Below are 12,592 nucleotides of genomic sequence, written 5' to 3'. Positions count from 1 at the left end.
ATGGAAAGAACCCAAGTGTCTATGAGGGGATGAATGGATAAAGGAAGTGTAGTATATATGTACTTTAAAATATATTTCAGCTTTTAAAAAGAAGGAAATTCTGCCATTTGTGACAATATGGATAAATCTTGAGGATAGTATGCTAAAATAAGCCAGACTGCATGATCTTATTTATATGTGGGATCTAAAAATGTTAAATGCATAGAAGCAGGGGATAGAATGGTGGTCACCAGGGCAGGGAGGGGAGGGTAATAGAGAGATGTTAGTCAAAGGTTTCAAAATTCCAGTTATGTAGCATAAATAAGTTCTAGGGATCTAATGTACAGCAGGATGCCTGCGGTATATAATAGTGTTGAATACTGACAATTTGCCAAAGGAGTAAATTTCATGTGCTCTCACCAGAAAAAAAGGTAATTATGTGAGGAGATTGATATGTTAATTTGACTGGTTATGATTTTACTTTGCATATATATATATATATATATATACACATATCTATATATACATATCTATACATATATACAGTATATCTCAATTATGTTTTATACCTTAAATATAGGGTGTCCTCAAAAATGTATACATACACTAACTATAAAAGCAGTGCTTATTAAAATACATTTTATGCCCTAACCGGTTTGGCTCAGTGGATAGAGCATCGGCCTGCGGACTGAAGGGTCCCAGGTTCGATTCTGGTCAAGGGCATGTACCTTGGTTGCGGACACATCCCCAGTAGGGGGTGTGCAGGAGACAGCTGATCGATGTTTCTAACTCTCTATTCTTCTCCCTTCCTCTCTGTGAAAAATCAATAAAATATATATTTTAAAAAAAATTGATCTATCAGCTGTTAAAGTATGTATACTTTTTTGGGACACCCTGTATATATAATTTTTATAAAAAAGAAAAAATGCTTTTTCAAACTTGTGATGAGGTCACTATATACTTCATTTACAAATATTTCTATTTCTAAATGCTCTGCTTGGTATTAACAGTATAGAAAATTTGCTGTAACTCTAGATAATAGAAATAATTTTCAGCTTTCAATGCTTCTGGAATATAATCACTCTTACCAATAATTATATTATGTTATAATATGTTTATTAAGTAAATATAATAAAATGCTAGTATATTTGCTGCTTGTAAAATGAATAACAATATGAAACAATATTGATGCAACATTGGGGAAACAGTTATGATTTGATAACAATTTGGTAATATAGAACATGAGCTTTAAAACTATCCATAACTATATGTGACATACTTGTTTTTAAGAACGTAGGCTAGGAGAATAAAACCATGCAAAAGTAATGCTTGTCAAAATGTTACTTTTTAATATTAAAAAATGTGAATTAATCCTCAAGCAGTACAGTAGGGCACTCTTTGACAAAACTATGGTGTAAGGGCTATTGGCACAGCTCAAAAAGTATAATTATGACAAATATGTAAACTGTGTTGTGACAGGGACATTCATATACAAAATATAAATATGAAAGAATAACATGTAACTTAAAAGATATAACTACAAATATTGGTGAATATTAATTTAAACAGCAAAATATGCACATCTGTCAATTAAGGAGGAGGGCCTATGGAGTAGGGCCAAGCTGTGTATTTCAAGTGAAGTAGGTACATTTTTTTTTTAATATATTTTATTGATTTTTACAGAGAGGAAGGAAGAGAGATAGAGAGTTAGAAACATCGATGAGAGAGAAACATCGATCAGCTGCCTCCTGCACATCTCCTACTGGGGATGTGCCCGCAACCCAGGTACATGCCCTTGACCGGAATCGAACCTGGGACCTTTCAGTCCGCAAGCCGATGCTCTATCCACTGAGCCAAACCGGTTTCGGCAAGTAGGTACATTTTTACGTTAAGCTTAAGCACCCAGTAGGCATGGTTTCAAAGGTAGACTGAAATCTTCCCAGCATCTGAATCCTGGTAAGTGGACGATCGGGATTAGCTCCCACAATGTTCTCCAAAAGCATGATTAAAGCCCAGGATCCCTTGTAGTTTCACAGTGCAGGTTAGAGGCAATTTCTTTTCAGCAGCTTTTCGAGTGAATTCGCATTATCTGCTGCTGCTCAGCTTTAATTTTAACAAGGACTTCCACCACAGTAGCTAACTTATTGAAAAGATACTGCATACTAGGAATTAACCCTTTACACGCTTCCATGCATATCTAATTCATCACAGAGAATGCTTTACAAATATTAGTCAAATGTCTTAACAACACAATAAGGTAGGTTGTACTTGCTTTGGAAGGTTAAGTAATAGCCCAGGGTCACACAGCTTACAAGGGGCAAAGCCAAGAATTCAACATGCTTCAGTCTAACTCTAGAGTCGCACAGTCTACCACTCTGCTACCCTCTATTGTCAGAAGGTAGCATGTGAGCTTACTTTAAGGTAAATAGGGAGCTGGCTATCAACAACTGACTTCCACTGGAGAGAGATTATCTGCAGTAATCGCAGCCTATGTCACTGCAGCATGCAACCGGGTACTTAAAGGAAAATAGACACGAATGAAAAATAGCACCCAGTAGTCGCTTTTAATTTTCTTACAGAATCTCATTGGTTATGGTGTACCTTATTGTACATATACTTCCCCCAACTTATACTGACATTGCTTTTTGGTAACCATCAACATCCATCAGCATATGATGAAAATGTTGCCCTGAGATGATCTTGGGAGAAACACAGGACAGAGCCAGGTAACTGTGGGCCACATGTGAAGGTGGACCTGACTGCTAGGAAGAGTAGTGTGCACTTTGTTCTGCCGGCAGTATGAGGCTACTGGAGACCTCCAACAGGGTGGGTGTCAGGGTGATGTAACTGTGTGCAGAATAGATGGAAGGGGAAAGACTGGAGACTGAGAACTTCTAGGAGGGGTGTCAATCATTCAGGTAAGAAATGATGAAGTGTCCATAAAATCACTCTTTCCTGGCTCCTACCTTTATGATTACAATCAAGCCAATGGTGTACAACACATATTAACAGTGTCAGGTATCATGCCAAGTGATAAGCATCAGGACTGCAAAGATGAAATTGACTTGGGAAAGTTTTCCCAAAAATAAAAATTAAGTTTTCACGTGAAATTGAAGATGTTAAGAGGAGTGGGGTCTTGGATGCTTAGCAAAATATCGCAGTAGGTCTATCTATATACTCATCAAGTCCTTCCAAGTCCTACTTTCTATTCTTTCAGCATCAGGGAACAGACACAGGGAGTTCCAGGGAAAAACATTGTTGGTGGGATTCAAGTCATCAAGGTCACGGTGATGGGAAAGTTATCTTGGCCACATATAACAGCACAACAAGAAAATCTCTTATTTTTGTCCCAAGTGGCCCCATGTTGTTTCAAAGTATTCAAGCACATTATTTATTATAAATCTAGGTGGCTATAACTTTAGAACATTAAGATTTTAAGAACTTAAGCTAAAGATAATGGGTTTGTTCTGATGCACTCCTATAGCTTACTTAGTAGGCATGAATATTTCCAGTTCAAATTGCAGGTCCTAGAAGTGAGGTCTCCACCTTCCCTCCCTGTCTTGCTCCTTACTGCTTCCTTATGGGGAGTGCAATTGGGTGGAGGCACCCATATTGGAGGTGAAGTCACTATCACTGAAGGGAGTGAATTTTCCTAACCCAGATTACCTTTCTCAGGGAAGACTTGATGTCTCTGTTCCTCAAACTGTAGATAAAGGGATTTAGCATCGGGGTGACCACGGTGTACATCACCGAAGCAACAGCTCCCTTCTGCGCTGAGCGGGTTGAGGGGGGACTGAAATAAACACAAAAGGAAGTCCCAAAGAATAGAGAGACCACAGACAGGTGAGAACTGCAGGTAGAAAAGGCTTTCCTCTTCCCCTGAGCTGAGGGGATCTTCAGGATGGTGGAGAAAATGTACATGTAAGAGATAATCAGGCAAAGCACGCAAACCAGGCCCGTGAGACCGCCGATGGTGAAGATCACCAGCTCGTTGATGAAGGGGTCAGTGCAGGACAGACTCAGAAGGGGGTTGATGTCACAAAAAAAGTGTGGGATCCCGTGGTCTGCACAGAAGGACAGGCTGTCCAGCAAGAGCGTGTGTAAGAGGGAGCTGAGGGCGGTCACGATCCAAGATGCAGACACGAGGCAGACACAGAGCCCAGGGCTCATGACCATGATGTAATGGAGCGGGTGGCATATGGCCACATAGCGGTCATAGGCCATGACCGCTAAGAGGAACGCCTCCAGCATCCCAAACAGCAAAAAAAAATATAGTTGTGATAGACACCCCGCATATGAGATGACCTGATTCTGGATCCATATGTTTGCCAGCATCTTGGGGACTGTGGTGGACACGAAGCAGGTGTCAATGAGGGAGAGGTTGACCAGGAAGAAGTACATAGGAGTGTGGAGTTGAGCGTCAGCGATGATGGCCAGAATGATGAGGAGGTTGCCTGCCACTGTGATCAGGTACATGGACAGGAACAGCCCAAAGAGGACTTCCTGTTGCTCTGGCTGCGCAGAGAGCCCCAGGAGGAAAAATTCCGAGACGCTGGTCAGGTTTTCCCATTCCATCTGTCTGTAAGCAGAAAGTTGGGACAATTGAATGAGGCTGATAAGTCCTGCATTATGAACTCTGAAGACTAGGACATATGCCAGTGTTGCTCTTCTAATCTAGATGGAACCATATGAAATCTCCAATGTTTAACTGGTTGGGACCTACAACAATGGCAGTCTCATGTACTTCAATGAAATTTTTGCAAATGCCTGTACTTGGTGCCAATGGAAAGAAAAGATTTGTTTGTAATGGGAAAGAGGTGTTGTCTTTAAACTTCATTATATAAGCATCAATCCAATACATATGTTTTGGGGCTAACCTGGAGGTGTTTGTTGGCTTAACGGTTGTGGTATTCGTGTGGACATTATGACATTAGTCCCTCCTAAGTCTCTGCCCATCTTATTTCCTCGGGCTGAAATAGTCCTCCCTCTCTCATTCATCTATCTAGCTAAACTTCAGATCTCAGCTTAGATGTCACTTCTTCTAGGAATCCTTCCCTGTTTATCCTCTTACAGCAAACGCAGGTTCATGCCCCCTGCCCCTGCGCCTTCCCCATCAGAGCATGTGCCACTCTGCATTGTGACCATCAACTTGTCTGTGTCCTTCACACTCTCACTGGTGTGAGCACCATTGAGGGTAGGCAGGGAAAATGCTTGTCTTGTTCATCTTTGGAATATAGCATTAGCCCTGAGCCTGGTGCAACATAGATATTCTGTGAGTATCCAGTATGTGAATAAATAAACCCAAAGAATAGAAAGTAAAATTGGGTAGAGGTAATACCAGGCAGAGGAAACAGCTGAACCTTTTTCTTAAAATTTTTATTGTTGAACGTATTACATATGTCTCCTTTTTTCCCCTCTCCCACCCCCTCCTACCTCCAGGCCTTCACCACCCTATTGTCTGTGTCTATGGGTTATGAATATACCCATATGAATTTATTGGTTGATCTCTTCCCCTGCTTCCAAAATTTATAGGGAACCCATACAACTTAACAAAAGGAAGATAAACAATCCAATTAAAAAATGGGCAAAAGACTTAAATAGACACTTCTCTAAAGTGGACATACAGAAGGCCAAAGGGCATATGAAAAAATGCTCAAAGCCACTAATCATCTGAGAGATGCAAGTCAAAACAGCCTGAACTTTTTTGTTACTAGTTCCTCACATACTAGTAGCTTTGAGTTAATGGAGTCCTGGCCATAGGAATATGTTGAAAACCTGGTTACAGAGACATAAAGATGTCAAACAAAGCAAACGCAGTCTTTCTGGGTGGACTTCTGGGAATGGAAGAGTGTTTCGGCTGAGGAATTAACCCACAGAATTAGTTTTCCTGTGCTACCCTTTTCCCTCCAAAGAGCATGTGCTATAACTCTGTCAGCCCTAGTTGCATCCAGTACAATAACTAGTTACCAGATAATAATGGCAATTGGTGTTTTATTCCCTCACTGACCATGGCTATCTCTCACCGAACTGGTTTCCTCTTGTATGTGGATATTCCAGGGCCTGTTGCAAGCTCTTATTAAAAAACCCACCAAAGGCAAAAGTAGGAAGCCCAGGAATAGAACACAATATACATCAGATTTTGGTCTGCTGAAGGTGGCATTGCCGCTTGGTAGATAAAGGAAGAGGGATTGAACAAATGTTGCTGAGACAAGCTAGTTAACACTTAGGGGAAATTTAAGTTAGATTCATCCCCCATGGTGATTACTGGATAAATTTCAGGTATCTAAAGCATTTCATCTACAGATATAACTATAAAGCAGCGGCTCTCAACCTGTGGGTCGCGACCCCTTTTACAGTCGAACGACCCTTTCACAGGGGTCGCCTAAGACCATCCTGCATATCAGATATTTACATTACGATTCATAACAGTAGCAACATTACAATTATGCAGTAGCAACGAAAATAATTTTGTGGTTGGGTCACAACATGAGGAACTGTATTTAAAGGGCCAGAAGGTTGAGAACCACTGCTATAAAGTAACCAGAAGAAATTATAGTACAATAGTTATTTGATCTCAGGACAAGCATGTCCTTTCTAACTAAAAAAAAAAAAAAAAAAAAAAAAAAAAAAAAAAAAGGATGCAATAATAAAGGTGAAAAAATTGGTTTTCATAGTAAAAGGCAAACAAAAATATGGGAAGATGCTTTCAGCATACATTATAGAAAGAATTAATATTCTTAAGAGTAATTAATAATTTAATTAATAAGTAAAGGACACCCCGCCTATAGAAAAATGAAAAAATAGCACTAAGTCACAACCAGCAGGGGCAGAACTGGATCTAGTCTCAACTGTTTAATGCTAAGACTTGTGCTCTCCACCCTCCTCATGGTCTTCATAAATCACCACACCTTGTCTGCGAGCAGCTAGAGTCCCCAAGATCACCAGATTGTGTGCAATTAGCCAAAATGTGACTATAATAGATGGCTTTTCCACCACTTTCTTCCAAGGGTCCCCACACTACTCAGGTCCTCTGTTTATTAGACTTTGGGTTCTCCATACCCCATAGACACGGCTCTAGGTGTTCGTGGGTGGATTAGTGGGGTTCAGTACATGGCTGCATTGGTTGCCCTTTCCCCAAACCCCCTAATGAGTATAATCACTTCTGTAGTTTCCTGGCCCAACAGCTGTTGCCTTTTCCACCGCCCAGAGCCCACCCTCACCTCCCTCACTCAGGACAGAAGGTCAACGGACTAAGGCAGATAAAAGGGCTTCATAATCTCCACTCCCTCAGTCTTGTCTCTTGACCATTTCTGGCTCAGCAGACACAGGAACCTCAGCCCTAGTCCCTGACCGGCTTTTCTCTCAGGTCCCTGGGTCCCAGACAGACCTTACTTCCTTTTTCTCTCGCCATTTGCTAAAGTTTAGTCCCCACTTTTAGGCCAGCTCTTGCCTCGTGAATACCAAGTACTTTATCAAAACATAAAACTCATTGAATGCATTGCCCTTCCTTTTCAAATGGGGTCAGTGGGCATTTTCCAGGCTTGTTATAAACTAAAACTCTCTTAACTCAAAATAAATTTGTTTTTACATTTTATATTAGCTCTGCTGTTTTAACACACATATTTTCTGTGGTTGCTTATAATTTTTGGCGAACTTAGCTAGGATGCTTTCTGGACTTAGGTTCACATTTGAAAATGGAAATGAAATTTAGAGAATGCGTGTTTCTCACTTATGAAGAAAGAAACATCCAGAGGAAAGAAGTACAAGTTATAGGGTTAAAAACAGGGAATAAAGTGTGTGTGTGTGTGGAAGGGGGAGGCTGAGTGATCAGAAGATGTCTGAAACTTCTATTTCTATAATTGGTCCAAATATAAACATTTTAATTTCACCTCCCCAAATAATATATATTTTGTTGACTAGTATGTTTGATAAAAATCTCTGAAAAATTAAACAGAAAGCCAGTAGCAGTGATTACTAGTGAGAGATTTGGGGATTGGGTGGATGAGACACAGGAGAAGGAGGGAGATTTTCATGTGTACCTTGTAGTACATTTTTTAAAAATAGTTTGGTATACAATTTTATATTGATTATATTAGTTTTAGGTGTAAAACATAGTGAGAAGTTTAAGCCATGAATGTATTACTTATTGAAAAATAAATTATGGAAACCATTCCCCCAAACCAAACCATGGGCTCATAAAATGTATAAAATGAAAGAGTGCAGAATAATGCAGCCTTTCTTTTCTAGAGATTCCATAACAGCAGACACATTTGCTTGCTTGAAGCCACATCCTTTTAATCTCTTCATGCGGTGTGGGGGCCTGAGTGTGTCTGTTCACGTGTTTGTGCATGTGTGTGAGTGTGTGAGGTCGTGTGTGTCTCCTGCAAAGGCTGGGGTTTGAGTGACAGGGATCAGCGTGGAATTATCTGAAGAGAAGTCACTGTTGATTCCTGTGCCCTGGTCTCCTTACAGCACATGACTCTCATTGTCTGTAAGGTTGTATGGACCGGGGACTCTGCCTCTTTAGGTCACTGAAGCAGCCCCGTGTCATCATTGTTGGTACAGGACTGCTTGTGCAAGATGGGCTCCCAAGTGTCCACGGGATAGGATGGGCAAAGGAAAAGAAGGGAGAAAAAATAAGCAAAATGGAGTCATGTGTCTTCTCTCTTACTCCTTACCTGGTTGTTCTTGCCAGTCGCTGAGGGTGCTACTGGAAGGCTTCTCTCACACGGTGGATGGTCAGAAGAAGGTGACAGGAACTCCATTTAAAGGCACCAAAAGGAAATTTGTTTCATACTCTGAATATGTTGAATAATGATTCTTGCCATCACTGCACCTGTTCAAATTTCCCCTTTAGCCTCACAGTATTAGAGGCATTCTTATTTTTGTCCATTCTGAGGAAAAAAGGACAAAAGCTCTGGTTAAGATTATGATCATGCCAGCGTATGTCATCCTGAGAAACTACAGTCACAGAACACCACCTAGAGCCTAAGAGCAGCCACATAACATCCCTGTTTCTTTGAGAATTTGCTGCTAATGCCTGTCCTTTGTACTTGTTCAGAGAACCCATGAGAAATGCATTCTTCTAATTTTATCAATACTCTTGGAATTGAGATTCTTCTATTCTTAGTTATAGGTTGGGCCAATCTTAAGACTTGGTAAATTAGAGATAATTAATTCTATGGAGTACTTAAAACCCAAGAGGATTGAGAACACTGTGAGCTGGTCCAAGAGAGGCTAATACATTAGGGACCTGTCTAAGATACCTCTGTGGCCCCGTGGGATCCTAGCAATCCATTAACCGGAAAAACAGCCAAGGTGTTTTGGTCAATTCATTTAGCCTTGGGATATTTTCTTGGTACTTTTCAGGGGAGCATAGTAGAGGCCTTCAGCACACTAACAGGGCCAGATGAAGTGAGCCACTGTTGGCTCGGAGAGTAGCTTACCATCTTGTCTTCTTCTCGACATGATAATCCTAGCCCAGGCTGAGGCTCTATTGGTGCAGCCCCACTTGTACTGTATGTTCCTCCTTTGGGCTAGGGAGAACAGAGGTAAGAAATTGGGCATTATCAAGGCAGGTGCCTGCAACCTGAATCCTGTCCTTGCAGATGTTTCATGAACAGATCAATGGGGCAGGTGGAAGCTAAAATAACACCAGTAAATGAAATCTCTTCTTTTCTACTGGAGAAATGGTCACATAATTACCCCTCTGACTGAAGGTCATCTACTCAAGGATGCAGAGCATGAAGAAGCACAGAATGTGGATGACTTGGGCATCGGGTTATTCTTGGGTCTCCTTGAGACAGTGGCCAATTTCTTGTGTGTTCTAGAAGTGCTGGCATGAGATACACTTAAATCAGCAATCTAATGTTTTCAACATATTATTCCATTTTATTAAACAAAATAACCACATAGTTCCATGTTTTAAAAAAATCTAGTTTAATTTTTTTTCTTCCATGAGCAAACAGAATAGAGTGAACTGATTCTCTAAGAACAACATGTAATATGACTTGGAACATTGGTATCTGATACTCAGAATTCGCTGACAAAATGGAATGGCAACAGGTATAGCTGAAGGGACAGAAGTAGGGAAGAAAGCAAATGCAGGTGCTGGAACTAGAAATATTATCTGTGCTGAGTCCTTTCTATATCACTTCCTTTTTTCTTAGAACTGAAGAGGTACAACATGAAGAGAGTTCAAATCCAACTCATGGTTCCTCAGTGTGACCATATTAGCATCTCCAAAGACCCTTTTATCTTTTTTCCCACAGTCCCGATCTAGAGAGGTAGAGCATGGTGACAAAAGATTGCAAGTTATTTAAAGATTGGAGTCAGATAGCCTGGGACTGAATTCGAGTTACATGGACCTGCACAAGTTTTTTCAATTCTCCAAGCCCGAGTTTTCTCATTTTAATGACCCCTGAATTAATCCTTCATGTATGGAGCAGGTTCCAGCAAAGGATAAAGAATTAAACTGAGATTTGAGCTGTTGCCTAAGAGAAAGAGTTTCTAGTTTGATTTTAGCCAAGCTATATGTCTTTTGAAACAAACAAGTAAACAAACGAAACCCTAACATTTTATGAAAAATATAACATAGTCCAGTTTCCATAATACACTATTCACAATGTCCAAGAATCAATAAAAGTTACTAGACATATAAAGAAACTAGGAAACAGGAGCCATTCTCAAGAGAAAAGACATTCTGTGGAGACACCCATGCGGGGACTCAGGTGTTACACATATCAGAGAAGGCTTTTAAAACAGCTATTATTGCCTAGCTGGCATGGCTCAGTGGTTGAACAGCGACCTATGAACCAGGTGGCCAAGGTTTAATTCCCGGTCAGGGCACATGCCTGGGTTGTGGGCTCGATCCCCAGTGCAGGGTGCACAAGAGGCACCCTGATACTCTGCCTTGGGGAGGTGGGTAGTGTGGCCTCTTAGGTGGTGAACGCCTGTGTGGCGGGGTGGGTGAAAGCAGGCTGAAACCCAAGGACACTGCATGGTCTGTGTCTCCTGATGTGGCCCAAGGCAGTCCCGCTATTTCAAATTCCACCATCCCCACGAGGGGAGTGAAGTGGAAGGACACTTCCTCAGGGAGCGCTTCTGCTTGTAGGAGAGCATGGCTTCCTTGATGGGCAGCTGGTGGACACAGCTGGCCCCCTGGATGTACTGTGTGATTCTCAACACATGCCCAGTGTGTCCTACACAGCCCTCCAGGCCTCCAGATTGGAGAACAGGTCCCGCCAGGCCCGGTCTTAGAAGAAGTTGTAGCGGTAACCCACAGAACGCAGGTACCTGGTGGGAACCCAGTGAGATGACCAGGAAGCACATGTTGCCCAGCCAGTCGGGCTTCTTGTGTGACAGCAGCTCCATGAAGACCCACAGCGCAGCACTGAAGTAGTGCTATGCCCCTGCCACCTAGATCTTCACTGGCTTGAGTGATGGAAATTGTAGTAACAGTATTGCTGTATCCATGAGAGGATGGTGCTCAGGACACTCTCATGGGCCACTGTCACTGAAGTTTTCTAGTGAGTCATACAGCAGATCCAGGTCCTCCTCCACTTTGGGGATATTCTCCAAAGACTCTTCCTCCAGGTCCAGGTCTTCCTTCCACATTTGGACCTTGCACAGCCACGCCTTAACTTTCTTGTTGGCATCTTATTGCCTGGTCATGAGTGGCATTCTTACTACTCCTTGGTGTTGTTTCTTGGGTTCTTCCACTTCGAAGTCCTCCTCCGCCTGGTCCTCCCCGTACCCAGGTTCACCTAGTAAAATTTAATATTCTACCTCAGAGTAATGAACACTCACCCTCCGGCCCTGCTGCACACTGGAGAATGACTGGGGCACCTGTGCCTCCTGCAGGGGCATGGAGGTGAGGACTCCATCCGTCAGCTCCTCTCCGTTCTCCTGTGCGGAGCTCTGTAAAGACAGCTCCCAGTCAACAGGAGGAAAGCCTCAGAGCCCTGTTCTGCTGGTTCTGTAACCCTGTGACCCTCCACTCCAGACACACACACACACTGTGATCTGCTGAGACCTCCACTGGAGGAAAAGGTGTGACAGCCTGAGGGCTAGGATTCCCACTGGCACAGGTAAGAGACCCCTCTGGAAGCCCATCTCCACCTGCCTGCCCTGTCCTGGGGTGTGACCATGACAGGACTGCTAGGTTATCCAAGACCCAGCAACCTGTTTCTCTCCCAGGGGTATGTGGGCTGCACAGGGATGGCTCACAGAGGTGGCCTAGCCAGGATTGTTCTGACCCCGGCCACCTAGAAAATGGCCAGATACGTCGGGGGTGAGGGTTGAAACAATGTCGGCACCATCTGGAAAAGCTCTCACTGCGGGGTCTCCGGAAGCGAGAGCACCAATCACGGGGAACACAGCAAGAGAACACCTTGCACTGGCAAATGCCTCTTGGCAAGTGAGCTGCCTGGTGGGCTAGATGTGGGTGCCTGGTTACGGGGGTTGCAAGTCCTATTGGATAGTGACCTCATACCTGGGATTGTCATCCCTGAGTCCCCTCATCTCATGACAGCTGTGCAAGTAGCCCTGTGGGCTGCTATCTGCAGACCCCTCTCCATGAAACACCTTATCTGTACACAGTGGCACCAGCACA

General features: G+C 42.7%; 1 protein-coding gene and 1 pseudogene across 2 annotated transcripts in view; both read right to left on the bottom strand.

Moving 5' to 3' along the window:
• The window catches only part of LOC308531825 (phosphofurin acidic cluster sorting protein 2-like), a 185,539-nt pseudogene that overhangs the window by 124,168 nt on the left and 48,779 nt on the right, over positions 1–12,592 (bottom strand). The window lies entirely within an intron of this gene.
• Positions 3,610–4,614, bottom strand: OR1G1 (olfactory receptor family 1 subfamily G member 1; the record flags this gene model as incomplete). Its single annotated transcript, XM_081109224.1, has 1 exon — positions 3,610–4,614. Exon 1 carries the CDS (start codon positions 4,552–4,554, stop codon positions 3,610–3,612), a length of 945 nt encoding a protein of 314 aa, XP_080965350.1. The 5' UTR covers positions 4,555–4,614.

The sequence above is a fragment of the Myotis nattereri genome (genome assembly GCF_964212035.1).
Source record: "Myotis nattereri genome assembly, chromosome: 16".
Classification (NCBI taxonomy): domain Eukaryota; kingdom Metazoa; phylum Chordata; class Mammalia; order Chiroptera; family Vespertilionidae; genus Myotis; species Myotis nattereri.
Note: the sequence above shows the minus strand (reverse complement) of the source record. Positions and strands in the feature narration are given on the sequence as shown.